This window comes from Seriola dumerili, unplaced genomic scaffold, assembly GCF_002260705.1.
Source record: "Seriola dumerili isolate Sdu_G_001 unplaced genomic scaffold, Sdu_1.0 BDQW01000219.1, whole genome shotgun sequence".
Taxonomy (NCBI): Eukaryota; Metazoa; Chordata; class Actinopteri; order Carangiformes; family Carangidae; genus Seriola; species Seriola dumerili.
In genome coordinates, this window is record NW_019174474.1 from 7360735 (window position 1) to 7388169 (window position 27435).

Consider the following 27435-nt stretch of genomic DNA (forward strand, 5'->3'; position numbering starts at 1 on the left):
CCTCCTTCCCAAATGCTTGTTCCCCATTCGCAGCGAGCGTGCCAGCGGGCAGACAGTGCCATCATTCAGCTGCTTCCTCTTCTGCTCGGCTAAACACTGGGGCTAAAGTGCAGACGGCAGCGAGATCGGGGAGGTGCACACTCACAGACACATGCAATAACACGCTAGCAAAAAAAAAAAAACAAACAAACAAACTATATCGCACATACACATTTCCAGCTCTTTTCCTCTAAATCTCTCTGTTTCGCTCACTTACTCTCTCTCTCACACACACACACACACACACACACACAGACAAATCTCCTGCGGCAAAGCCTTGGCACCGGGCCAGAACTCTCATCTGCATGGGGAAGGGCTGGTACCTTGATGGTGGCTTGTTAGGCAGGCCAACACAAATTTCATTAACCCTGAGGTTAACACACCCTCTGGACTTGTATTTTTCCAACGCTTTCGCTAAACTTTCAACCAAGCCTCCGTTCGTATATCTCAATCCTATACCAACATCTGTTAATCTCAGACGCAACACTTAAGAGTCGTGAGACGCGCTGTGGGCATGTGAATGTAACACATCCTGAGTGTTAAATATTTTAAGGCTATTGTAAACAAAAAAATACTAAATTACCAACAGGAGGATAAGGGTGTTGCTGAGCATTACATGCACAATGAAATGTAGAAGTAAATGCACATAAGAAAGGCGTGAGGTATTATTACACCCCTCTTAATCCTTCAGTTGCCTCTACCTCCTGCCGGCAGGTCCTACAGCATCTGAGGCACATTGAGGATGCAGTGCGAGTTGTAACGAGGACATTGTTCATTCTCGCTGTGGAATTACTCAGAGAGAGAGAGAGAGAGATTTACTGGCTTGGTCAGATAAGATGTGTGGCAGATTCATGGTTGAGCCTGTGACAGTTCCTATCCCAGCTCCCAAGCCACCTCCTAACAAAGGACATACTGCCTACATGTGTATGCTTTTATGACACAGCCCTTTAAATGAAATACTATGTCAAAGAAATGACTGTTTCACATATAATGCAGTTTCTGTATATGGGTATCGTTATATTCAATCAATTATCAAAGATTGTGAAGACAGACGTGCAGATCATAAGATACAGCTTTCATCCGTCCACATTTCTGCAGCAATCGCTTCCATCTGGAAATGGAACCGCATGCTTGTACAGTATCAGAAATGTTACTGTTAAGCCAGCCAAACAGTATGACCCTAAAGAATATAAATCATCACTCTAGTATAGCTGTGATTTCATAATTCACTCTTTTCAGGACTTCTATCGCCATCTGATTAACGGAGCTCGTCCACAGTGATATAAGGGCCCATCATTCCTAAATGGAAGCAATCTTTAATAGTAGTACCACCCAGCTGGGTTCACACGTGTCCTCAGTTTAACATGCCCAAGCAGACTTGCAGACTGCAGCCACGTTGAGCTCGGCGCTCCTATAAAAGCGGTAAAATTCAGCTCTGTCAGAAACACACCTAAGATATACAGGTGTGACTGAAATTTGCTTCTTACCAAGCGTGTAGGTTGTTTATGTCTTTTTCTTCTGTCCCTCCCACTTCCATTAACAAATTCATCAAAGTGTACTTGGGCACCGAGCAGCTGCATTATTCACAAATCTGTAAAGGTAAATTGTTGCATGAATAAATGATAACATGAAAAGATGCTGTGTATGTGTTTAAAGCGCTTACACACACTGAGGTGGTGTCTGTTACAATTCTGCCGCCAGAGTGGTTCTGGCCGAGGTGAAGCTGACCGACCGTGAGAACCACAAGAGCTAAAATTAGGGAAAGTGACATCGGAGGGCATGGTTACCATGACAGCGAGCCTGCCTGAGGGTGTTGCTGCCGAGATACAGCAACAAGCCAAATCCAACTGGATACTGAAGTGTAACTATATCCAAGTGTTTGAATGTGAATGTGAATGTGTGTGTGTGTGTGTGTGTGTGTGTGTGTGGCTCTGCAAGTCAGTTTTACCTTTCTCTTAAAAACACAATGACTCTGCATGCACAAGTTGTGTCCGTTTTATTTTTAGTCTTTCAGTGGATATTTAACACAATCAAGCTTTCTCAAAACCTGTGAAAGCATCGGTCTTGATAAAATAAACTCGGAAACATCCCACCATCCCAACAGCACACACTCCTCTCCCATATGTTGTCTCCATGGGCAACTGAGCAGCCAATCTGTCGCAGCCCCTGAGACTTCCTCTCTCCGACTTCCTCTTTATCCCTTCAGATCGGCGGCGATGTGAATCGCGTGTGTGTATTGTGTGCTATTTTACAAATATACAGGTAACATATTTGTGTGTTTATGTGCGGGTGGTTGTGTGTATGCATATGTGTGCACCTCTACATGTGTAATCATAGTTAATCAATAGAGGCCTGTATGCAGCAGCAGCTGGCCTCCTCCTCCTCCTCCTCCTCCTCCTCCTCCTGCTCAGTGGACCTGTTGATGCTGGAAAACAGGGGGGCTGTTGTACAACTGGGTGGCCGCATAAATGTGGCACTCATCTAATATGCACCGCAGCGCTGCCTGCCAACACACTTCCTCATTGAAATTCTGATTAAATAAGGCCGGTCTGGCCAGAGCGCAATCTGAAAACTATTTAATTATACCTTTTTGGCTTTCCCCATCATAGGTACAACAGCTACCTCCGCTTTTAAGAAGACATAATGAATGCCCTAAGAAACAGCCATACAATCACAAAAGTCCCATTGGTATTACACATTGTGCTGTAATTATATTTCTCTGACTGGCCTATTCATAAACAAGAGGCATGCAGACTACGCAGATGACAGGTTTGTACGTCTTGTGAGGGGAAAAACCTCCTGACCTATAGTTTCCTCTTCCAGCACATATGACTTATAGGATAGGAAGTAACTTTAACTTTTAGTTTTGTTAAAAATCTGCACTTGAGCCCCAATAGACAAGTTTTAAGTTCCTCACTTCTCAAACTACTCTTCATGTGACATCATCTTACTGAGATTAGATCTCCTTCGTTCCCGTCTCCCCGTCCACTTTCTACAAAATCACAAAAAGGTGAGTGAACTGAATCACCAGTCTATCATGCAGCTCCATCCTGTACCGAATAATTTAGAGGCAGAAAATGATGGCCCATTTCAATACAGCTGTGGCCGGCTTAGCGCTCTGAATGATGACAGTTCTGAATCAAAATGACCTGATGACACTTCTGTGTGATTGATTTCATTGCATAGCAACCAAAGTTTGATATTAATGACCACATATGACTACTGCGTCTTTCAGCAGGACGGGTTAGCGATGTCGCAGCTCATTTAGACGAAGCAAAAACCCTTTTAACACAAGATGAAAACATCACTAGCCAGGTAAAAACATAAACATACCAATTTGAAGCTGGGTCAAGGCGATTAACACCTGCCGAGAATGCTTTTCTTTCAATGCTGCACCCAGATTCTTGTCAGGCACTCCACAGCATGGCTTTCCATTACCAATCCGTGACCAGATTCCCATATTTTTGTGTCTTTTTTGTGACTCTACCAGGATACACACAAGGATGCACATACACATTACTGCAAACTGCAAAAGGCCTGTAACAGCTAGTGGACGTAATGCACCAGAAAGGTAGCGATGCCCTGATAACAGGAGAAGAAGATCGCTACAAGCTGGTGTGAACAAAGTTTCATTCCAGAAGATATTGAAAATGTTTTATGAGGAAGTGAATGCATTCAGCATGTCTGTTAAGATACACATGCTGTGTTTCGGTGAGAAACATTGAGCATATACAAAACTGTGTTTGTTCACCATGGAGGACTCCATGGGGTGCCATTAAGAAGGCCTCTACTGCCTCATTACATTGACCCAGTCAGCCAACACAGGAGCACACTGAGGTGAGTGCAACCAATTCTGAAAGATTTGATAAAATCATCTCCTATCAACAGTCTCCGACACGCTTCTCAAATCATTATTCACCATTACGTACACGCAGCCTCAGTGGGGCACTATGCTGAGATGTTTATATTTCTCAAAAGTCTGCTGGTCATATGCCAATAAGACTTCTTCTAGTGGATGAAGTACTAGTAGCAGTCTGTCTGATGCGTGCGCTTGCTGAAGGAGAGGATTTGGCTGCGATAAATCTAATTTCCTCCAAAATGGGGACAAGCCGAAAGGAAATTTAACAAATTGTCATTTCTTATTCAAATAAGGGAGGACTCAGGCCAAAAATGAAATTACATTATTTCTACCTGCTCCACCTCAGCGCTAAGAATCAATGAAGATTCTTGTGTGGAGAGAGTACTACCAGCCTGATATGAATATTTACACACTTCATAGAGCCCCATATTCAGTAATGGCTACATCTCACTTAGAAACGCTTGGTGCAAGAGGGGACATGTTATTCATAAGAGGTTAAGTGAGTTGACCTGCTCAGATGCCTGCTAAATGAAAGACGGTCAATTAGACACACAGACCAGCACAGTGCAGCATAACAGCTTCCTTCCTCGCCACACGGCTGCAGCAGACGAGTCACAAAGGCAGACTACAAGCTGAATCCTTAAAACGAGGAACGCAGTAATACCAAAAAAAAAAAAAAAAAAAGACTCAGCGTGCAGCGGGCTCTGTGATGAATGAATGGGATCGTCGTGCTCTGGGGAAAGTTAACATGAAATCAAGCGACTCTGCAGGCAGCAAAAATCACAAAGGCTAAAGAATGCACAGTGCAATGATTATTCAGTCAATCTGTTTATACAGGAGTGACCTGTTTCATTACACCAACTTTAGTATGAGCGCAGTACAATGTAGTGCAATGCAACACAATAGCCCTGCAATAAATTCAGCTTATATGAGGCTTGTAATGTCTAATGACTAATCTTGGAACAATGTATATGCACTTCACAAATGTGGAATTCACTGCAAGTATACTGCGTTGGTTTGCATTTTTTTTTTTCTTTTTTACCCTAAATCCTGACACAAACTCCCAACTCACTTAGCTGCAGTTACCAAACGCAACAAGCCAGACTGACAGCCTTCATCGCTCCGTGTGACTCATGTCTCTCATCATCAGAAAACTAAATCTAGTCTGTTGCTGGGAAAACCCCCACGGGCTAAGATCAGAGACAATGAAATGATCCCTGTGTGTCAGTGCACCGTGCACCGTGCGCGTGTCTGTGCACAGCGTATACTCTTCAAGGACATCATAATCACTGGGTATCACTTTACACGGACAGCTGCAAGAGACAGAGTACACCATCAGCCCATGTTAAAGCTATAATAGGTGACTGTACGTTTCAGCATTCAACACCTTTTATCTGTATTTTGTTGTTTTTCTTTCTGTATAATACTCCAGCCACTTGTGCTGTGCACTGTGCATGAACACAATCAAGTCTTAGTAAAGAAGCAGCATCACAGCAGCAGGTGGAGATCTGCCTCCCTCTCCCCGCACTGCCCACCCCTTAATATTTTTCCAAGTGTGACTGGCATGCCTGTGACCTCTGAAAGCCACCCTCATGAACAACCCTTTGATTATTAATGTTGAAGGCGGCGGCCTGGCTTTTCGACCTGGCCCAAAGACCGCGGTGCTCTTTGCTTAGCCTGGAGAAGGAAACGATTGTTAATTTATGAGACACATTGCCTTTCTGTTACGTCTTCTTGTGGCATATCTTACCCTTCCTGTCATACTACCCATGGGAGAACGAGCAGTAGGTGAACGTAAGCAGGGCAGTTGTTTCAGAAACACATTTCTCATAAATCTATGCAACTAACAATACTTGTATAAGAACTTTATGTGTCTGTCGTGTTTATACTGACCTCATAATAAGTTATAGTATCTGACACCTATGATTTTTCCTATAGGACTTGCATCTGTTATTATGTCTACTGTGGTGAGTTTATGATGGCCTTATCATGCTTTATGGCATTATTATCGCCTGTGATGTCACTTTAATATTCCTATAATATTCCTGCAGGAGCTCAGTGTACTCAGTGGTGACTTTATAGTGACGTTACACTAGTTTATGGTATTATCTCCCGAGGTATCACTACAGTGTTCATAAAGAGGCTGTTAAATGTCCTTTTAAATGTCTAGGGAGTGTTAGTTCTTATCCATCAGGGCAGAAGACAAGACTCCTTTCAGAAAAGTCGAAAGTGTGATAGACAAGGTTTCTCTCAGGGTTGCCTACCTTTCCCGTAGTTGAAGTGGAGTTTGATGGTCTTGCCCTGGTTGATGTGCAGGTAGGTGAACCACACGGCGGAGGTGAGCAGTACCAGCAGCAGCAGGAGCTTGAACTGCTTCCGGATCTTCTTCACGGGGAAGCGCAGCATCCTGGCTCAAACATCCTCCGGTAGCCGCCCGGTAGATAGTCAAAACGGGTCCGGAAGGTGGTCGTTCGGGCGCTGCTGTGTTTTGTTTCTGGCTGTCCTCGGCTGTACACTGACGGGCTACCTCCTCCCCCCCTCAACCCTGGTCACAGCGACGGCATCCCAGCCAGGCAGCCTGCGTGTAAACAGGGTGTGTGAACTACAGCCTCGAAGCGCGTCTCATTCCCGCGGATCCACGGGGTGACAGCGGCGCCAAACTCGTCGTATCCTCAGATCTGGGTCCAAACACCTCTCTGGCAGTCATTGCTTATGAATGCAAGCCGGTTTCTCCCTTTCCCTATGAATAGCGTGGCTTATAAACAGGCTTCTCCTGCTGGAGTTTTTTTTTCAGGCGGCTGGGGTTAGCAGGGAAAAGGCTGCAGATCAAAAGCCGCTAAGTTCAGTTAAGAGTGTGACCGGGGGGAACAAAATAGCAGTCCGCGATAATCTACATAAATCCCCTGTAGCTCAAGCCTTTGCACACCCCGACGCTGATTATTTTATCGGCTACTCAAGGATCATCCTCAGCCGTGGGTTTAACGCAAAGTGTCAAAGAGCAAGAAGAGAAATGTAGTTTCCATGTGGAAAGGTGATCGGACATCTCCACAGAGCTGCAACACTGAACACCTCCTGCAGAAAGACAGTTTTCTGGCACAACAGACGGATGAATCAATCTTTCCAAAATGGGTACAAATGAAATAAAAGGGCCTTCAGAGAAATATATAGCAGTGAGTGGCAAGTAACCTGATCAGGGGAAAGGTTAAGGGGTGGTAATCAAACAAATGTCACAGCCCTCTGCGCTCCATCTATTGTTAAACACGGCTGAAACTGAGACTGTGGCTTCCAATCGAGGGCAGCGGATTCAGATGGAGCGCGTTTTTTATTGAAGTCCCGGGAGAGGAGGGGCGATCAGCTGTCATCCTCATACTCGGGCGGGTTTGAAGCCCCGCTACGACGAGTAAATATTAAACCGATGTAGATTAAAAACTGTGCAGGCTCCATGGCGGCGTTGCAACAAAGGTTTGACAGAAATACTCAGTTGTGACTTTCCGATTTGAGGTCCAGGGAACAGATGTCCATGTGCTCCGGTTGGTCCTCGCCTCACGGCAGGTGCATTTTACCCAATTCTCCCAAAGTACCTGCGTTGTCCGAGTGCCCCGTGCGTAGGAGAGAGATCACACACAAAGACCCACATCCGGATGAAACAAACAAACACTGATATGTGGAGCTAGTAGCGATGCACTGCCGTGTGTTGTTATTCTGTCATGAGCTTTTTTCCCATTAAAACGCCGCAATACCATCGTCCAACCCGCTGGTCACCGCGCGCAGGGAGAAAAAAAAACCGGCTGAGCTCCAGGAAAGGTGCCGCGGAGAAACCAGCAACAAGCTGTGGCAAAACCAGGAGGGAACATGGTTTTGTTTTGCTACAATGAAACACGTAAGGGTATCTGCTTTCACTGCACAGCTCAGTACGCCCATCAATTGAGCATCTTAACGGTGCAGAGCAACCTAACCTGGGTGGCCGGGGAATGACAGGCCACGCGTCCAATTACAACCCCGCAAAGGGCTCAGAGGAGGCGGGATGACAACGCTCGCTCTCACCGTCGCTTGGCACTAGTACGATCCATCATCCAATAGCTGAACGCACAGCCTGAAACTTGTTAAGCTTCTCTGTTCTGCCCTTTCCCCTGAATCCAAGGCCCCCTGCTAATTTGATAAACAATGATTAGTCGTTTTTCAAGTAATGACGAAATAACTCAACTAACTGAAACACTAACAGTGCACAAAAGTAATTGTTTTGTGTAACTACTGTTGGGTTCGTTCATGTACACACGTAACATTTGTATTTAATTAATAATAAAAAAAATTGTATTCCCTAATTTCTCCCAGGAACATTCAATCCTCAACCTAATTTTACATCAAACTTGTAAATTCCTCAGTTGGAATATGTTCCTGAAAGCACCAGATGATAGATTTGACAGTGTTATTTGACATAATTTTGACTTTTGCAAAACTGAATGCTCTCCCAGCCTTCCCACACTAAGTTCACTCACAGTCCGGGGGAAAAAAATCAACTTCAGTCTGATATTCAAGAGAAGATAGCAAATGATTCTATATTCTATAAATTATTTTAATTTGGAGGCTAAAACATTCCCTAAACTTACCTTGCAGTTTGTTAATTACACATAATGTGGCCTGTATGCTGTGTGTGGCGACACCCAGCAAAGGCACTTAGGAGACGCGCTTGACTGCCACCCTCTGGTCAAAGATGGAAGAGCAATGACTACACCAAGTGAGACGAGTGAGTCTTAACAAACCTGAGCATGAAGCAAGGTTTGGTCGTGTTTAAATCCTATGAGACAAAATACATGCAGAGAAATAACAATTTTTTATGTGTTTATATTCCACCTCTCCATCCACAAAACTACTTTTGGACATAGCGCACAGGTTTGTGGTCACATCCATACATATTTTGCAAGACACCCACTCAGTCCTGAGAAGATGCTTAATCAGGAATGGGAAATGAAAACACCTCTGGGGTGAGCAATGCATATGCAGGAGCTTTAAGATAAAAGAAAAGAAAAGAAGATGAAACCAAATGTGTGAATGAAGTAAAAGTCTACCTCTTAATATATCATTGACTTTAGGGTGACAGAATGCATCCAACATGTGGATTATCCTAAGTTTAATACATATACAATCATCCTTGCTGTAGCCATGGTAAGCTGTTGATGCCAATATGAATCTAGATAGGACGGATCAAAAGACACAAAACCTGGCCTATAAGAATATGACCTCAATTTAGTTTGTCCCAGCTGTGCCTTCAGAATCTGTCGGACCACAAACCATAATCCTTTGTCGTCCGTGGATTAATAATGTAATCTTCAGCGCAAACATGGAGCGTAAATGAAATGCTTAGGTATTCATCTGGGCCGTATTGAAATGAGTACTTAGCGAATGACCTCAGCCAAACATAATTTACACTGAAACAAAAACTTCATAGGATTCACCTTGCTCAGGCTGTTGCAGGGAAAACTGACGGTATTTCATCACACACACACTTGGTCTGAAAGTCATCCAAAGTGTGTAATCAAACAGTTTCATGTACTGTTTCTTTTTTTTTTTTTCCTTTTCTCTCTTGGGTGGAAGACGTTATATCGGGCCTTTTGAGGTCCTGGTTCTATTGTTCTTTATGTTTGATCATCTGACCTGTTTTTGTCAAACTCAAGACAAATACAGCTCTCTTTTTCTACACAGTTAGTGTACCTGATGTTCTGTCTGTGTGCTCCTGTTTGTGTTTCATCCAAGGGCAGGCAAGCATCCAAAGCACAGCAAGGGACCTGCACACTTTTAACTCACATTAAAGGTAGACAAAAAGCTTCACACACTGCATATGGCTCCATTTATTGGTGAGTAGCACAAGGAAAAGGTGTAAATTGGGTAACAGAAAGGCTTTATATTATCTGCAACACGTTGACATTCAGGCGCACGGCTTTTTCAGTTTCAAATTTATCTCTTGCCGTTTTCCCTCTGTCTCTCCTCTCTTTCATGCCTGCAGAAACATTTGGCACCTAGGTCCCACCCTCCAGGGATCTTCATGCCTGGATCCAGGAGGCGGTGTGCAGAGGAATGATACGGACAGAGGCTGTTCAAGGTGGGGGCTGATAGAGGTAGAGGAGCTGCTGCCTGCTGGGGTATAACAGACCATGCCCACAGGGGAGGAGTGAATGCCCAGCTGGCTGTGACGGGGTGTCAAAGTGTGGCACGGAAGTTATGATACCACTGAGCACAACCAAGGGGTAAGGCATCGCTGGTGAGGGACTCAGTATGCACAGAGCAGCATCTCAGAGAGTGTCATGGTGTTTGCATTTTGAATAGAGAAGATGTGATGCAGGCAAGTAAGAGAGGAGAGACTGGCCTCTTTATTGGGGCTACCACAGCTTTAATCAGCAATTCAACTGATTCAAGACCCGCAGCTTCTTAAAACCTCTCTCCTTTGACTATTCCAGCACCTGCTTGTCGGTCTTTGTCTGTCTCTGCCCGTCTGTGTGTCCCTCAGCCTTCATCTCCTTCAGTCTCTCACAAACATCCAACCATCCATTTTCCTGGGCAGTATAGCAACTTGCAGGCTTTGATGAGAGGTCTGAGCTAAAATGTCACAGGGATTAAGGGGTTTTGCCTCCTGCATCCTGCCGGATCAGTTCTGGCTATACCCTCTTTGCCTGAGCCTCCTCCTCCCCGACCAAGTTTCTGGTCTGCTGTGCCCTATTGAATTTCCTTCTGGGGAAATAACATTCCTCCATGTCTGCGGATGAGTAAGGAGGGAAACGGGAGATGGGGAGAGGTGACGTGAGGGGATGAGGAGGAATGAGGAGAAGAGACGAGCTGAGATGAAGAAATCAGGGGAGAGGAGATGATACCAGTTTCTACATTGGATCCTCCTCCGCAACAAATGCATACGAATAGACATTTAGAATACAAATACAGAGTAATGGTAAATATGTTTAAATAGTTATAGTTTCATATGCTAAAACTTTGAGAAATTGACTTGAATCATTTCTCCATTCAGCCCCACTCACACACACATACACACACAAACTCTGAGGACAGACACACACGCTCTTCTGCAGCTGTTTCTTTCGAATAGGGTTAGACAGATTTGAAAATTAGATGTCTCCCGAGATGTGCAGCTAAGATAGAGCATTTAACATCACATCGCTACAGCTGCTGCCATATTGAGTAGCATTCTGCAGGGTTTTCTTTGACTGCGTCCACACAAAGCTAAGAATAACATATGGTTCCCACGGGTCCTGGAAATCCTTGAAAGTTTGTGAATTTGGAAAAAAAACTCAAGACCTTAACAGATTTTGACCGAAATAGACATGGTTCATTGAAAGTGCTTGAATTTATATATTCTGTGCAGAAACAGAAATCACTGTAGCACAGCACAAAAGAGCAGTGTTCACACATTCAAGCCTCTCTCTCTTTGTAATTGTTGTCAGTGAGCTTCTGTAAAGCGTTGGAGTTCTCATTATAAAAGTTACTTAACCTTGATCCGTGTCTCAAACAACGCTGTGTTCTGTCCTCAAATTTTAGGGAATTGGGCTTTTTAAGGTCCTTGAATTTTATGTTTAAGAAGATGTGGGAACACTGATTACGACACCAAACACACTCTATAGTCCACCTTAACCTTTGCCCTGTGGATCTGCAGTTACTGGAGATGTGGTGATGATCATGCCGCAAAGATCTAGAGTCACTGGTGCTGTGCTTTGCTGTAGTGAATTACACAGTAAGCTACATTCCCATGTGAACAGGTGAAGTGCCCAAACACAGCAACAGTAAAAATAGCTCTGCTGCCAGTGTTATATCAGGTTTAACCATGTGAAACAACTTCAGTTTTCTTACTTTTAAAGTTCTTAGTATACTGTCACCAGGAAGTGTGCAGTATCAAAAGACATCACATGAATGATTTTTGTTGACAATCCTCTGGCCTCTTTCTTAAAGCTGAGATTGCATTCATCGTGAAGCAACTGAAGAAGCTCAAACAACTGAGACCAAAGTGACTATTGTAGCGTTAGTGTCTGTCTGTCATCAAGTGAATATCCATGTTTGGCCTCGTTCTGATTCAGTGCTGACAGAAAAAAAAACAACAAAAAAAAAACAGCAGTTGCGTCAAAATAAAATTCAACCAACTCATTCATTATGTTTTGTGCTGCGAGTATAAATGTGCTAAGAGAGAAATCTAGGTCATTTCTCCATCATTAGTATGCCAGCCAGGTGTAGCGCAAAGAGGATTAGAGAGAAGTAATGCCAATGGGGCTCTCTATGTCTACCTCCCCTTCTTTCTCCTTATCCCCCTCTCTCTCAAACCAAACAATCACACTTAAGTGCTCCTGCTGTCACCTCAAAGAGCATATCCATGACAGGTAGTCTGGACTCGTAATAAAACATTCATGCATTACCCAGCTCCAATAATGAGCTTGTTTCAAGCCCATCAAACAAGAAATATTCCCCAAATTTAAATTCTGATGTTGTGTGAGATCATAAAAGTGAGGGTCAGCTAATCAGTCAACAGGTACTGTACTCAGGTGTTTGAAGTATTTTCCCTGTGACTGCTCCTCCCAGAGAACATTGTTTTTGAGGCAGAGAATAATGTTGAATTAATCTTATTTCCAAATATGAGCAGGAGGAACTTATCTAATTTACAGTTCTCCAGTCAGAGTGACTTATTTATTAATTGGCAATTATTTCCTTGCTCTTCAATTCATTTTCCTAAACTAAAAAATAAAGCTCAAAAACAAATTTGATGAGATTATTTGAAAAAGTCTAACTTGAACAAGACAAACTGACAATATGTCTGGCAAGCGAGGATTCACCGTGACCTGTGTGTGGACTCTGCAAAACAACCCCTGACATGAGTAAGTGTTAAATGCAAAGTTGCCTGGAGAATACAAGGATAGAAAATTTTATCTGACAAAAAAACATGTCAACACTTACACAAAGCATTTGTTGCTACTCCAGCGACTCCATTCATTGTGCAGAGGTGGTAAAAAAAAAAATCTGTACTACATTTAATTTTCTTTTTTAAACCAGTTAGGTGTTTGCTTGAATATTAGATGACCTTGGTTATCAATATAAATCAAAAATAAGCAAAATAACCAAGAAAAATACCATCTCAAAAAGAATAAGCCTTAATAAATGAAATGACAAATAAAACATACCAGTTTGTAGCTTGTCCAAGCTTCATTGTGTTTTACAGTCATGTCAAACTGTTTTGTGCTCAGCCGTTGGGGAGCAAAGAAAGAACTTTTTCTCCCTGTTAGGATTTTGCAGACTGTCTTTTGAGGCTTGCCATCTTCTCTCTTGGCCACAAATGACACAGTGCCATGGTCCCTTTCTGCATTGAAGACATCAGGAGACGCAGTTTTAGCTTTTAAATTCAAAGCAATCCATTTTCAGTATGGCAGCAAATGAGAAGCAGAATACTAGTCTATACATTAAGACTACTAACAGCTAATTTGCTAGCATGTCAAGAATGTTCTCCACCAGGAAGGTTTTTGTTGCAGCATCATAGTGGATCCTAACTTACTGACAATATGAAATTAGCTGTGTTTACCCTGCTTGGAAGGGTCTGAGAAATAGATCAGAGAAGTACTTTGTCATCACATTGCAGCTGCATTGTCATAGGCTGTTTATGATTATATAGGCTACAGTAACTAAGTGGACTTGAAAGCTAATAGTCTTCCTTTGCCCAGTAGTTTGTCTTTTAAACTAAGAATACTTAAACTTACCGTGTAGGCTTGTGCTTCAGCGAACAGAAGTCCTTACAGTATCTTTCTTGTTTAACTGAAGCTGTCAAATAAATGTAGAGGAGTAGAAGGTACAATATTTCCCTCTGAAATGTAGTGGAGAGGTAGTAATAGCATAAAATGGAAAAGCTAAAGTACAAGTAACCCTAACCTCAAAACTGTACTGTAAATGTACTTAATTACTTTCCACCACTGCTAATACAATTGCTTAGCCTTCAACACAAATTTGGATATTGTTCAATTATCCAACCAGGTAAAACTCCTGAATTGAAAACAAAGCCTAATGAATAATGATGTTAAATCGTATGTCTATAACAACTTATTATCCATTGTCTCACTGCTCATGACTGAGTGCCAGTGAAATGACCAATGGGTTTGGTCAAATGAGGTAATATGACATTTTATTTTAGTAACAAAATGCCAGGCCAACAATGAACGAAAGGCCGTCGAACCAGCTAGCTAGCATTAGTTACTTAACTTGTAGCTAGTGTAACTTGAGGCTAAAGTTAGAAACTAGGTAACGTTATGGTTCATCTGTTGATACTTGACACAATATAATTCAGAAACTCTGAAGCTGAGCAAGCTAGATAGTTAGCTATTGCTACATTTACGTGCAGTGTCTGCGCGACGCACGGAGACCAAAGACTTGAAATTGGGAGCCATTGTTGGGGGAGGTGTTCAAGTTTAAGAAATGGTACGGTCCACTTTAGGGGTGTCTGAAATCGTATTACAAGATTCTTCCAGGTACGAATATGAATGTGGGAAATATATAATAATATTTATAATTACAGGTAAGTAGGATAAATGTTTCAAATCCACCCAACCCCACTCGAACTGTTGCTTTTAACCTCTTTTGAGGGGGTCCAAGTCTTAATCATTGGGGTCACCCCAGCCAAGCTCACAACAGATTGTATGAGCCCCAAAGCATCATGAAGGGCACTGAAGCCAAGACGTACACACAAGGTCACACACCAGCACAGAATGATAATGTACAACATATGTATTGTTGTTTAATGTTTTTGTCAAAATGCATAAGCGGTGTTGCATATCTGCATCTTCTTTTTTAAATTATGCAGTAAGACCTCTGACAGAGATACAGACAAGATGTGCCTCAGAGGCAGCGCCTGCTAGAAACTCTCCATCAACACATGCTCTTTGGAGAATGTTAACATTCAAAAATACTTGCCTGAGATGACCCACTATGGACCTTCAAACTTAACCGACCTGTGGGAAATATTAGCATGATGTATTCATCCAGCCCAGTACAGGCCCAGCCACCCCAGAACATATCAGAGCCTTATTTGTCCAGAGACAAGACACAGCAGGTGTTTAAGCTGAATGCCCCAGCCTTGGCTCATCCACCAAAAAGGATCCAAGAAAACAGGGGAGACTGAGCTGGCAGGGTCCTGCAGAGAAGGAGGCAACGTGTGGATTAAGAACATCATAAGAGGAGACATTTGGGCTGGAAGCAGTTGAACCAGAAACCTGGGGCGCAGACTAAATCTGTGAGAAAGTAAAGGCTTTGCTGTAACAAGTAAGTTTGGTTGGCTGTGTGTCTAGGTTTTTCTGAAATAATAGAGCCAAGAGGGGAGTAAAAAAAAAAAATCCCTTTGCAATTTGCCATGCTGGATGCTGTGAGAGTGAGAGAGAGAGAGAGAGAGAGAGAGATCAAGGACACTGAACAAAGAGGCAGAGAGGTAGGGAGAGAAAAGAACATGTTCTTGTGTTCCACTTGCAGTGAGACAGCAACCTGTTCAGCACTTTGTAGCTTCAAGTCACTCGCTACTCCTTTAGACTGTAGAGTTATACCATCAAAGAGTTTGCTGTGGTCGCTAAAAAACAGCTTCCTTTGCTAAGTATCAAAGCTTACAGAGCTAATTAGTTCACCAACCTCAACATGTAGTGTATTTGCTGCAGGAAGCAAAATTCACATAAATACTTATTGGATTTACATGTTTTTTTTAGAGTCTAATCTTGTAATTAATTGTTCCTTTGGCTTATAAAGTGACATTTCCATGCTAAAACTAGGCTGTCATTGCAAAAAAAACAATTCTGTGTTTTATATGGGCTTGTAAATAAAGACGACATGTCCAATCTTCTTCCTACAGCCACTGGAAATGTGTATTTGTTATGTGCAGGTGAAGATATACTCCAATCCACAGCTTGCACACATGCAGAGAAAAAGAAATGGGGCTTGGCCATGAGAGAGCAAATCCAAATTCAAAGTAAGAGAGGAAGAGCACAGTTCATCAGTGGTACAAACACAGTGCTTTATCTCACACAGCAGGTGTGTGGATTACCTTTTTAATTGGATCTTTGTATGAGACTGGCAAAGGCAAAGGACTATTGTAGTCACTTTTGAAACGAGGATGATAGAGCAAGGAGAGGGCAGGGGACGAGCAGAGGAAGGGAGATGACTATCAATCATTTTTTCTGCGTGCTCTTGCTACACAAACCTAATTACCACTGAGACAGAGCGAAAAGGTGTGTACGTCACACGCACGCATACACTCACGCACGTGCAAGGACACAAACACAAGCCCAAGTCTGCTGACGTCTGAACATCATATTTGAATATATTGAATTGAGAACACTGTAGGATATTAGCTGTATCGGTGTGTGAATTTAGACAGGATGGCTAGGATTGTCCTCTGTCCCTCTGGTGCCTCTCATCGACAGGAGGCAATATGTCAGGACTAAAACCTGTCAATCACTACAATACCCAGCAGAATTAGGAGTCAAATAAGTATTGTCTGCCACTTGTAAAACTATCCTTTCACATCTCTATCTGTGTCTATCAACAGCCAAGCACAGATCGGCACCACCTTCACCTCATCAACGTCACCATCATGGCATCAGAGCTCCTCCAGGCCACTGGGGGCAGAATGGAGCAGATGGAACAGCAGATGAGGCAGATGTCAGAGATGCAGATGTCCTCCTCATCCTCCTTCTCCAGCTCTTCCACCTTTAGCTCCTCCACAAGCTCCACCAAGCTGCGTAAAGTGTCCCAGGGCTTGTCAAGGACCATGGAAGGTATGAATTATTCAACAAGATCATCATCCCCCCATCTGCCATGCTTTGTAATGTAGCATTTTTAATTATGAGAAGATTAGAGTTATCATTACAGTGAACAGGAGTAACATAATTGTGGACATAATTAAAAGAGTAGCTTTAAGTGACATGTCTTACCTGGCACATTGTGTAAATGTGGTTTTTCTCCTTAAACCTCAGAGAGCACTGTAGACTAAATTTTTGCAGATCAATAATAAAGCTAATTAACTACATTATTTAGTTCTATAGTGCAACAAAAACCATAACATCAGATTTGCATGCAAGGCTGCTGTAGTGTAAATTGCCTGTTGGCACATGCTTATGATGTGAATGTCCTTTATACACCCTCAGAGCACGCTGGGGCTCAGCGTAAGACCTCAGCTGTGGTGGAGTCCTTCAGCCAGGTACAGAAATCCCCCCAGATCCCCAAGGGAGAGTCTGTCCCAGATTTCGAGGAGAAGCTGCGCCCCATCACTGCCCAAGAGGGTGAGGTGAAATGCTCACTTTCCTCTCACAGCACCTTGAAAATTCAAGAAACCCCCTTTGCGTCCCCTAATGTCTCTCTTCACATTGCATTACAAACAACTGTGAGCCCTTGAGACTAAAAGAGAGCTACGTGCAAGCTAATTTTAGATCCCTGCCCATAGTTTGCCTAGAAACTCCAGATGATAGAAACTGAACTCCACTGGGAAGTAAAAGTTTGCCACGATGTGTAAACTTTAACAATTTGTCTGTCTGGGTGAAGGTACTGTAAATCCACTCTGATGAAAGTCCTAACAAAGACACACACAGCACAAAGATGCAAGCCTAACCCTATTCACCCTGACTATACCTATACCTTATAGATTAACAGGCTTGTATAAGATAGCCTGTCACAAAATGCAGAACACTGCAGAGCAGCCATAGCATTAGCATTCATGTGCTGACCTTGGCTGGCTGGCCTCAGAAGGAAAACAGGAAGAGGCGAGAGAGCCAGAGAGTCTGATGTACATTAAACATTCATTGTCATTGCTCCACTGTGCTTTAAAAACCATATCTTATTTCTTAGTAGACACTTGGTATTCTGCTAATAATTCTGAAGATGATAATGTGCATTAACCTGATCTGCCTCTATTGTCATCCATAGGTGACAATGCGGTGTTCAAGGCCAAGGTGATGGGGAGTCCCCAACCCAGTGTTACCTGGGAACGAGCCAGCGGGTGCCCAATGTCTGATGCTACTAAATCTTTCCATGACAACATCAACAATCAGCATATACTCAAGGTTTGACCATATAACTACAGAGCTCATAGTGTTCCTCGCTCGTCAAAGTAACTGACAGTTTTTGCTTTTGCCTGTGATTAAAGAAAACAATGGTCCTGGTACTAAAATGAGGGTTTGTGTTATCAAGTCTCTTTGATTTTCTGTGAGATATATCAGAAGGTCAAACCATTTTATTTGCCTTCATTGTGTTGTTTGATATAACTGCACAATGGCTAATTCTCAGGCTACTATTTTATTATTATTTCCATTATTTGGAAATTGAATCAACTCTGTGTTTGTATTACTTCAGTCAAATAACACTATAAATATATGTAGCTTTGCCTGTATCAGTACACCCTGTTTTTTTTTCTTGTTGTTTCACTTGTCTTATCTTTATTGAAAAATCCATCATATCTATGCACAGATGCCATTATTCTTGGTGTGCGATTGGAGCACCGGTATCTGCAAGCATCCCTTTCGATGCATCCACTTGTATTTAAATCCAAATGTATTTCCCAAGACACATTATATCATCAAAATGCATAGCTCTCAAAAGGGAAATGTGACCATAAGATACTCTTGCAGAGTAGAGCGGCTCTGCACAGGCTATCACTAAGCCGAGGGGCTGTGGCTTCTTGGTGCTGTCTACTCAGACAACATGCCATGCATCATGAGGAAAAGTAGGTAGAAAGCAAAAAAAAAAACAAAAAAACTCCCTGATCCTTTTATCTATAACCACTCTGGAGTGGATTTAGCGCTTTCTCTATACCAGCCGGAGAGCTTAAGTGAAGCTTAAATAGCTATTATAAAGCAATTAACTTGTGGGTGCTGACATATGCATCTCCCCTTGCCATCTGTTTCTCTGGTGAGGGATGACTGTTAAGTTGCAGTGCTACATGTTTACTGTGTATTTCTAGCTTGACACTGCCTCCTTTTGCTTAAAGTAAGAACTGCACTGGGATTTAAAGTGACCAGACAGTGGAATGACAGTATGACAGTTTTAGATTCGTCTTATAGCAGGCATCAAGCAAGCCATTGTATTTCCTCTCGTGTAGCCTGTAATGCATTTCCTCCACTTCAGATCAAAAACTTGGCCTTGGAGGATGCTGACGTCTACAAGTGCATTGCTTCCAATAAGCACGGAGAGGCCACTTACTCCATATCTCTCATCGTTACAGAGAGTGAGTTTAGCCATTTCATACGATACATTGTGTGAATCTTTCTAGTCTTGATAGTTATTTAGTTTATGGTCTGTTTTCACCCAGCGGCTCAGGTGAAAGTTTCTCTATATTTGTTTCTAGATCCAGCGTTGGACTTCAAAAAGATGCTGAAGAAACGGTAGGAACACAGGCCTGTTGTCAAAGACTAACCATGAAACTCCCAAAACCTTTCAAGGTGTGATGGAGCTTTCTTTGATCCACCCCCAGACCCTTTTTTTTTTGCATGAATCCAGAAATATCTACAGGACGAGATTTAAAGAGCTCCACCATGCACCAGTGTTGCCGCAGGGGCAGAGGAAGAAGCTTATGAGCTGTCATCACACATATGCATACACTGTCAGACATACATGCACACAAGCCTGGCACACACTTTTATATGTGCATGTAAACACTCATGCACACTTATTTCCCATCTGAGATCTTTCTCCCTGTGCAGCAGTGTGGAGAAAAGAGAGGAGAAGAAGCCACCTACAGAGGAGGAGATGTTAAAGATCCTGGCTGGAGCTGACAAGAAGGACTACGAGAGGATCTGTGCCGAGTACGGCTTCACCGACTTCAGAGGCATTCTTAAGAAGCTGAAGGAGATGAAGAAGAAAGTGGAGGTGGAGGTGGGCCTGTCACACAGAGAGCTTGTTCATATACCACAGGATCACATAAGGAAGAAAAAGGTGATATGATATGAAAAACAGCTTAAAATAGCGCAGAATGGAAAAGAGAACAAAAAAGTTAAATGTCCCACAACACAGCCACAGCACCAAAGGTATGTCGCATAACAACACTCAAGTCAGCTCATGTGAAGATGGGAAAATGTTTTGCAGTGTCATATTGTCAGTTTTTGCGGTTGGATTATATGTGAATTAATGTTTGTGCATTTTGATTTTTTTTACCAGATGGTTCGTGTGTTGAAGCCCCTGGAGGACATCACTGCCAAAGCTGACACCAACGTTGTCTTCGACACAATCCTGGAACTGAAGGATCCAAACATCAGGATGCAATGGTTTCTGGTAAACTCTGTCTGCCTGTGTGTTGTGTGAATGTGTCAAAGTTTGCATATATACGGCTTCTTCCATTATATAAACCACTTGTGAGTTCTCCCCCTCATCCAGCAGTTTTATTTACGATTCAGGGCGCGGAGCTGTTGCGGATCCAGTACTCTCATGGGAAATATGAAGTGAAACAGATGGGAACCAAGCACATGCTGTGCATCTCTAGCGTGAGCCTCAGTGACATGGGCACCTATACGCTGCAGGTTGGAGACAAGAGACTGTCAGCCAGGCTTAACGTCAAAGGCAAGTGCAGAATGGGACTAAGTCCTTCCCACTGCTCATAACTTGGAGAGGCAATGTCATCCTTGATAGGATTTACCCACTCTCAGTGTCACTTTTTATTCTCTCTCTTTTCTTTTTGCCATTTGCATCTCTCAACACCTGTGCCATGTGGTGTTCTGTCATTGAAGTGATTTGGACTTAGACTGTTTAACAGAAAGGAACAAATTTTATAGGAGCATAATAACCTGCATGTCTGTGTGATTGTTATTGCTTCCCTTCAGTGCCACTTCCCTATCCTGTTTGTCATCTCTCGTTTCATCTACAGGGCACAAACGGACAAAATGATGACTTTGGCGCTTTCTTAGTAGTCATATACAGTATATATTTCTGAACTCCCACATATCAAAGACTCGATTGCCAGCCATCATACAAATGCGGTTATTTTTCACCGAATCATTGTCAGGGAGGTGTTTAAATGATTTAGTCTATATACTTTAAGTTAAAAGAACAGCCTTTTGCTCTCTCTTGCTCTCTTATCTCTCTTTCAGATGAACCTCTGACATTCCTGTCTGACTTCAAGCCGAAAAAAGTGACAGAGCGCCAGACTGCCGTGTTTGAGGTCCGTCTCTCCAAGAAGACGGACGCACCACTCATCTGGAAGGTTTGTATCAGACTAAAAAAAAACACATTGATGGACTTAATTACATTTTTACAGAATTATATAATATTCCATCTAGGAGCTGACATTAAGAAACGCCTTTCTAGGAAAGTTTCTAGGAGTTATGGCATCTACAGTAGGTAACTTAGATGAAAGGAACAAAAAAGAATTGACTAATATTCTTGGGAGATATGAACACCAGGGCATAAGATGTGATTCAAGAGTAATATGGAAATTGTTTTCCCACAAGTCTCTGTGTATTTCCAGGTAAAGGGAAAGGAAGTTAAAAGAGATGAAAAGTTTGATGTGTCCTTGTCTGAGGATGGTCTGACCTATACCTTGAAGATTAAGGATGTGAAAGTCAGTGACACTGGAGACTACACCATCAGCATCGGAGACCTCACTGCCACTGTGCCGCTTTTCATTGAACGTACGGACAACCGTTGGGTTTTACCATCATTAAAAAAAAAAACTTTCTTCGTGTTCTTTTTTTGTTTTGTTTTGTTTTGTTTCTCCCAGAAGGCCTTTGTCTTCCTGTTTTAGTGGAGCTAGCATTTCTAAGGAAACAAACTTCCCCCCTTCTCACTGCCTTCTTTTCCCCTCCCCTGAGATTAGAGGCTTCGTTCCTTCATGGCTGTGCTAAAAAACATCATCTTCCCTCTATCAAATGAAGACGTATGTGTAGCATAATAAATCCTCCCTCCTAGTGCTGACTTGAAAGTAATCCAACCAAATCCCTCCTCACAACAAGCTCATTTATTACTGCTCTGTCTAACAAGATGCTTACTTGCCCAAGGTACAAGCTGGGGCATGTAAATATCTTCATGAGGACATGTGGCTGTCCTCTGGGGTTGCAGGAACAGAAGCATAGTCACTGAGGTTGTGTTAATTACAGTTAGTTATGAGTAGACTATCTTTTTGGCTCTTTAAGTATAATGCTATAACGAAGGTCTACTATATATTGAGGGAGTGAGTACGAAGAACAAACCTGATAGGCCCACTGTAAGTGGGCTCACAATTAAAGTCTGTTCATATTTCCACCTTATAATTATGTTTTTTCCATTTTAAATGTGATTAAGCTAATTTTGCATGTGTTTATAGTATTTGCTATAATATAATATCTGTATAGGTATAATACATTATGCTAGCAATGGCCAAATAAACCTTCAAGTGACCTTGGCCTCTTGTTTTTCGCTCTTTATCCAGGGATTCCCATCAAGTTTACCAGCCACCTGAAAAACGTCCGTGTGCAGGAGAGAGGCAAGGCCCGTCTGGAGTGCGAGATGAGCTCAAAGGACGTGCACATTCGCTGGCTGAAGGATGGGTGTGATATCACGGCGAGCCGTCGCTACATCTTCATGCGTGAGGGGAGGAGGGCAGAGGTTATCATCGAGGACTGTGAGCTGACAGACGAGGGAGTGTACTCTGCCGTCTGCACTCAGGACAACGACACACACGAATATGTCACGTCTGCCAATCTAACCGTGGATGGTAATGATATCTGTCTCTGTGGAGTTATTCTTAGTGTCAGTCAACTGTTAACATTGGAGCATTACTGACTGATGAAGCTCTGCTCTTTGTGTGTTACCAGAGCGCTTTGCCTCAGTGAAGAGTGGTATGTCAGACGCTCAGTGTCCTACAGGCTCCCCTGCAGAGCTGTGTGTTGTTCTCGATGATGAGAAGGTGGATGGAGTGTGGCTGAAGGATGGGGTGGAGGTAAGAGATGATATTAGAGAGGATGAAAGTGTCAAAGTCTTTAAATGCTGCATCCTTCTGTCAATCACAGTAGTATGAGTTTGGTCCTCCCTTTTTTATACCTTAATGCGTGTAAAGTGTAAGTGGGTTTTTCAAATAATAAACAACCTGAAGGGCATAATGATCTACTTCATTACCACCAATGATTGATTGATTGTTGGCGCATAATAAAAACCAATGTTGTGTTTTGACAGATTTCAGAGCTGAGTGGGATTCAGGTGCTCAAACAGGGAGCCGTCCACAAGCTCATCTTCTCTGGTGTGACTGACGCCCATGAGGGCAAGTACACCTTCAGAGCCAAGGGGGCTGAGAGTGAGGCTGTGCTCACTATTGCAGGTCAGTGTGTGTGTGTGTGTGTGTGTGTGTGTGTATTCACAAGTGGGGGCAGGTACTTACTGGAACAAGCTTCCCGTCACTGTCAAACACCATGTAAATATTTAAATCCAGTCAGTTTCATTATGCTGAAGATCAGCTTGTTGTCCTGTTTGCCACAGTGTCTTTTTTGATACTAGCACTAGGAGTCACCAGAGCCAGCTACCAAACCTGTATCCAAAATGAATTAAAACCACACTAGAAATTGAAAACTTTATTTAAAGAAAAAATCAATAGAACAGACTCAAGTGTATGTGAACTCTGTCTCCTAGACCCTCCAGAGATTGATTCCTCTGTGTTGGACTTGTTGGGGGCCCAACCTGTGACTGTGAAGGCAGGTCAGACAGCCACCATAAAGATCCCCTTCAAAGGCAAACCACTTCCCAAGGTCACCTGGTACAAAGATGGTGTGGAGGTCACGGAGGATGAGAGAACCAAGGTGGAGAGGACGGCTGACAGCACCTCCCTGGTGCTCAGCAGGTGGGTGAGCAGGTTCAGATCAAACAAATGAAAATACAGATACACAATTCTAAAAAACCTCTTCTCACTTCACCCCCAGATGTGTGCGAGAAGACAGCGGTGCGATTATGGTCCGTCTGAAGAGTGACTGTGGCACTGCTGTCGCCAACCTGCATCTGAACGTGATCGGTGGGTGATGACAAATATTTGGAAAGAAAAGCTAAAGCAGTTTTATTTGAGGTAATTAACCCATTGTGTACCACATTCTCTAGACCATCCAAAGCCTCCCCAAGGCAAAGTAGAGTTCCTTGAGCTATCAGGAAAGTGTATCAAGATGAAGTGGAAGGCTCCCCGGGACAATGGGGGCAAGCAGGTGACTAGCTTTGTGATCGAGCGGCGCGTGGCGGGTAAGAAGTCCTGGAACAGGGCTGGCGAGGTGGAAAGCAGCACCACCGTCTTCAGCGATGACAAAGTGGAGGAGGGCCAGGCGTACCAGTATCGCATCAGAGCTGTCAACGCCGAGGGAATGAGTGAACCTCTTGAGACAGAGGAGGTGCGCGCCGGAGAACCCATAGGTGAGGACTAATTTAAACTATAAATCATCATCATCAATGTCATCGTCAAAATCACCCGCCTCAGATCACCCAGAGGCAAGTGTAAAAGAGAGAGAGAGAAGGGGTTCGCAGGTGAGACTTGAATAATCACCATCACTGTTTTCACCGTTCACCTCCGTGTAATTATCATCAGCCGTTAAAATGATCAAACACATCTTCTGTTCTTCGATTCTGGCATTTATGAACACTTATCCTGATTTAAATCCACCCACCCAGAGCCTCCGGGCACAGCATCTCAGCCCCAAGTGTCTAATGTAACTAAGAATACCATGACAGTGAGTTGGACACCCCCAGCCCATGATGGAGGAGCCGCAGTTCTGGGCTACATTCTGGAGCGGAGGAAGAAAGGCAGCAATATGTGGTTGCAGGTCAATAAGGAGCTGCTCACAGGTCAGACTCGGGGCAGTTTATCAAGCTTTCATGTTTTGTTGTCATAACCAGCTGCTATGCCTTTTACTCAAAGTGTACTCAGTGTGTGGAATACGTGTTCAATGAAATCATTAAACCTGTATGGTTTTCATTTCCGTATTGACCACACATACTCTTCTGTTTGTGTCAATATACTTATATGTATCTATATTATTGTTTTCAGATTCAAAATTCACTGTGGATGGGCTGGTTGATGATGTGGAGTATGAATTCAGAGTGATCAGTGTAAACAGGGCCGGAGCGGGCAGTCCCAGCACCGTTTCTAACGCGGTGCTGGCCAAAGACCCAATACGTGAGTCCTTCACTGCTTCCTTCACTTTCTTTCCCTCCTTCCTTTTTTCATTCCTATTATTTGCACTATCCAATGCAATTAAAAAGCCTGTCTTTCCCCCTGTAGGTGCTCCTGGCCTGGTGAGGAACCTGTGTGTGTCTGACTCCACAAACTCCTCTATTTCTCTGAGGTGGACGCCTCCAGAGCAGGGAGATGATCCCTCTGGGTACGTCCTAGAGGTGCGCTCCGAAGATGCTAAAGAGTGGATGAAAGCCACTAAGATCCCAATTGCTGGTACCGCCTTCACCATGGGAGGACTTCAGGAGCGGATGAAGTACCACTTCCGAATCCGGGCTGTCAATGAAGGAGGGGTGGGGGAGACCATTGAGCTGTCGGAGGGTGTATTGGCCATGCCTCCACCTGGTAATATGACTGCATTCTCTTGTAGTACCCTTTAGCCCCTTTTCTTTCTTTACTTTTCTATTCTTTTTATTTCTTCCCATTCAGTGGCACCCAGGTTCGATCTCCAGGGAAAGCTGAAGAACCAGAAGGTGGTCCGAGCTGGAACATCACTTTGCCTTCACCTCAGCTTCACTGTAAGACTCTGATCATCTACGCAGTATTTAGTAATATCGCTTTGAGCCACAAGACTAACATGCTCTCCACATTAGTCCTATCAAACAAATTCTTAGTGTCTCCCTCAAACCTCAAAGGCCTCACCCCCCCCAGTGGTAACCTGGTTGAAGGATGGTATCCTCACCACAGGAAAGGAAGTCATCACCAAGAACAATTACAGCTCCCAGTTCCTAATTTCCTCCTCTCAGCGATCTGACTCTGGTATCTACCGTGCCCACCTGAAGAACGACTATGGAGAGGCTCACTATGATGTTAATGTGAGGGTTACAGGTAAGCGATGGAAGGATCGATCATTTATTCCTCCATTCCTTCATTCTGTGCTTTCTTTTATGGTTATTTACTGTATTTTGCCAAACATTTCTGTAGCTGCTTTGATGGCTTTGTGGAAACTTCCAGATCCTATATGGAGAAACTTGATGGTGATCGCCATTCATTTTCCTTTTCCTCCTCCGTCTGTGCTCACCTCTTTTCATCAGACTTTCCTCGACCCCCAAAGAACCTACGCCTGGAAGAGGAGGTCCCGGGCACAGTGACCCTGCAGTGGGATCACTCTCCAGACCTAGCTGACAATGATGAGGGAGCACATTATGTCATCCTCAAACGAGACACCAGCACTGCCTCCTGGTTCACTGTGGCCGAGCGGGTGTTCAGCAGCAAGTACACTGTCACTGGACTGCTTCCTGGGAGGAAATACTACTTCAGGGTCATTGCGCAAAACTCTATTGGGGACAGCGATCCCCTGGACTCGAAGGAACCTCTCATCATCGCCAAGGAGAAAGGTGAGTGAGCCGACATTTGATTTCCGTGTTATATCACTCATAGCCACGTCAAACAAGTGCTTCTCCTTATTACAAATACAAATGTGTGTCTTTGTGTATGTCTGTATTTATATATTTTTAACAAGAGTGCATCAGCAGCCTTCGTTTGAAAGAGTACGCCTCACCACCACGTCAGGTCAAGCCTACTTTCCTGCTGCCACTGAAGGACCACGCTGTTCGCAGAGGACATGACTGCACCATGAGCTGTGCCTATCAGGGCATGCCACCTCCACAGGTAGGACAGACTCATCTCCGCATTAGTACCTGACACATTTGTCTGAAAATGTCTTCGCCTTTGATTTCATCTCCTGTCCCCCACAAGTAATAATAATGGTGGTGATTCCGCTGCGTAGGCCTGCTGGTATAAAGGAGGATCAAAGATCTCTGACTCCCCTCGGTTCTGGCACAGCACAGCCAACGGAGTGTGCACCCTGGTCATCCCCACCTGTGGAGCCAAAGACGGTGGAGAATACACACTGGTGCTGGAGAACCCTCTGGGGATGTCCAGGTGCTCCTGCAAGCTGGTGATCTTTGGTAAGGTTTCAGAGAAGGAGGGAGAGAGGGGAGAGGAATTATGGATTTATACAAAAAAAAAGAAAGAAAAAAAAAAAAAGGATCTCATGCTTTAGCTGAACAAAAACTTGATCTCTCTGCATGTCACTGTGTCTTCTAGATAAGGATGACAAGAGCCTGTTGGAGAGCCTGACCAACCAGGCAAACAAAGAGAAGCTTATTTTGTAAGAAGTCTTCTTGAACTGTTGCCAGGAGAGACGCATCTTGATTGGCCACCGACTTTATTCTGCATGTATTGTTGCCACTCACAATCGTTTTACAGTTTTGGAACAACACATAAATGATGATTGACTTGAATTCCAGATTTTTATTCGTTAAAATTATGTTTTTTTTTTTAAAGCTTTCTGTCACCTTTACTAATTCCCCCGGCTCTGGTAATTGCATCATAGTGAACCACTAGATCGCTCCGCAGTCGGTCA

General features: G+C 43.4%; 2 protein-coding genes across 2 annotated transcripts in view; one reads left to right on the forward strand and one right to left on the reverse strand.

The window, feature by feature from the left end:
- b4galnt4 (beta-1,4-N-acetyl-galactosaminyltransferase 4) overlaps nt 1-6304 on the reverse strand; it is a 126316-nt gene extending 120012 nt beyond the window's left edge. Inside the window, exon 1 of the mRNA XM_022754645.1 lies at nt 6163-6304. Within this exon, the coding sequence (XP_022610366.1) occupies nt 6163-6304 (142 nt within the window). The remainder of the gene's footprint in view (nt 1-6162) is intronic.
- Nucleotides 6305-16544: 10240 nt separating this feature from the next.
- On the forward strand, nt 16545-27184 carry igsf22 (immunoglobulin superfamily member 22). The gene is given in 25 exon segments (XM_022754646.1): nt 16545-16662; nt 17053-17187; nt 17828-17964; nt 19025-19124; nt 19245-19281; nt 19600-19771; nt 20054-20199; nt 20253-20452; nt 20980-21092; nt 21357-21519; nt 22296-22580; nt 22681-22805; nt 23039-23180; nt 23489-23696; nt 23776-23864; nt 23948-24250; nt 24506-24679; nt 24882-25010; nt 25116-25412; nt 25497-25585; nt 25703-25895; nt 26102-26404; nt 26530-26678; nt 26797-26977; nt 27117-27184. Coding segments are annotated over 25 exon segments (4056 nt in total).
- Nucleotides 27185-27435: the final 251 nt, after the last annotated feature.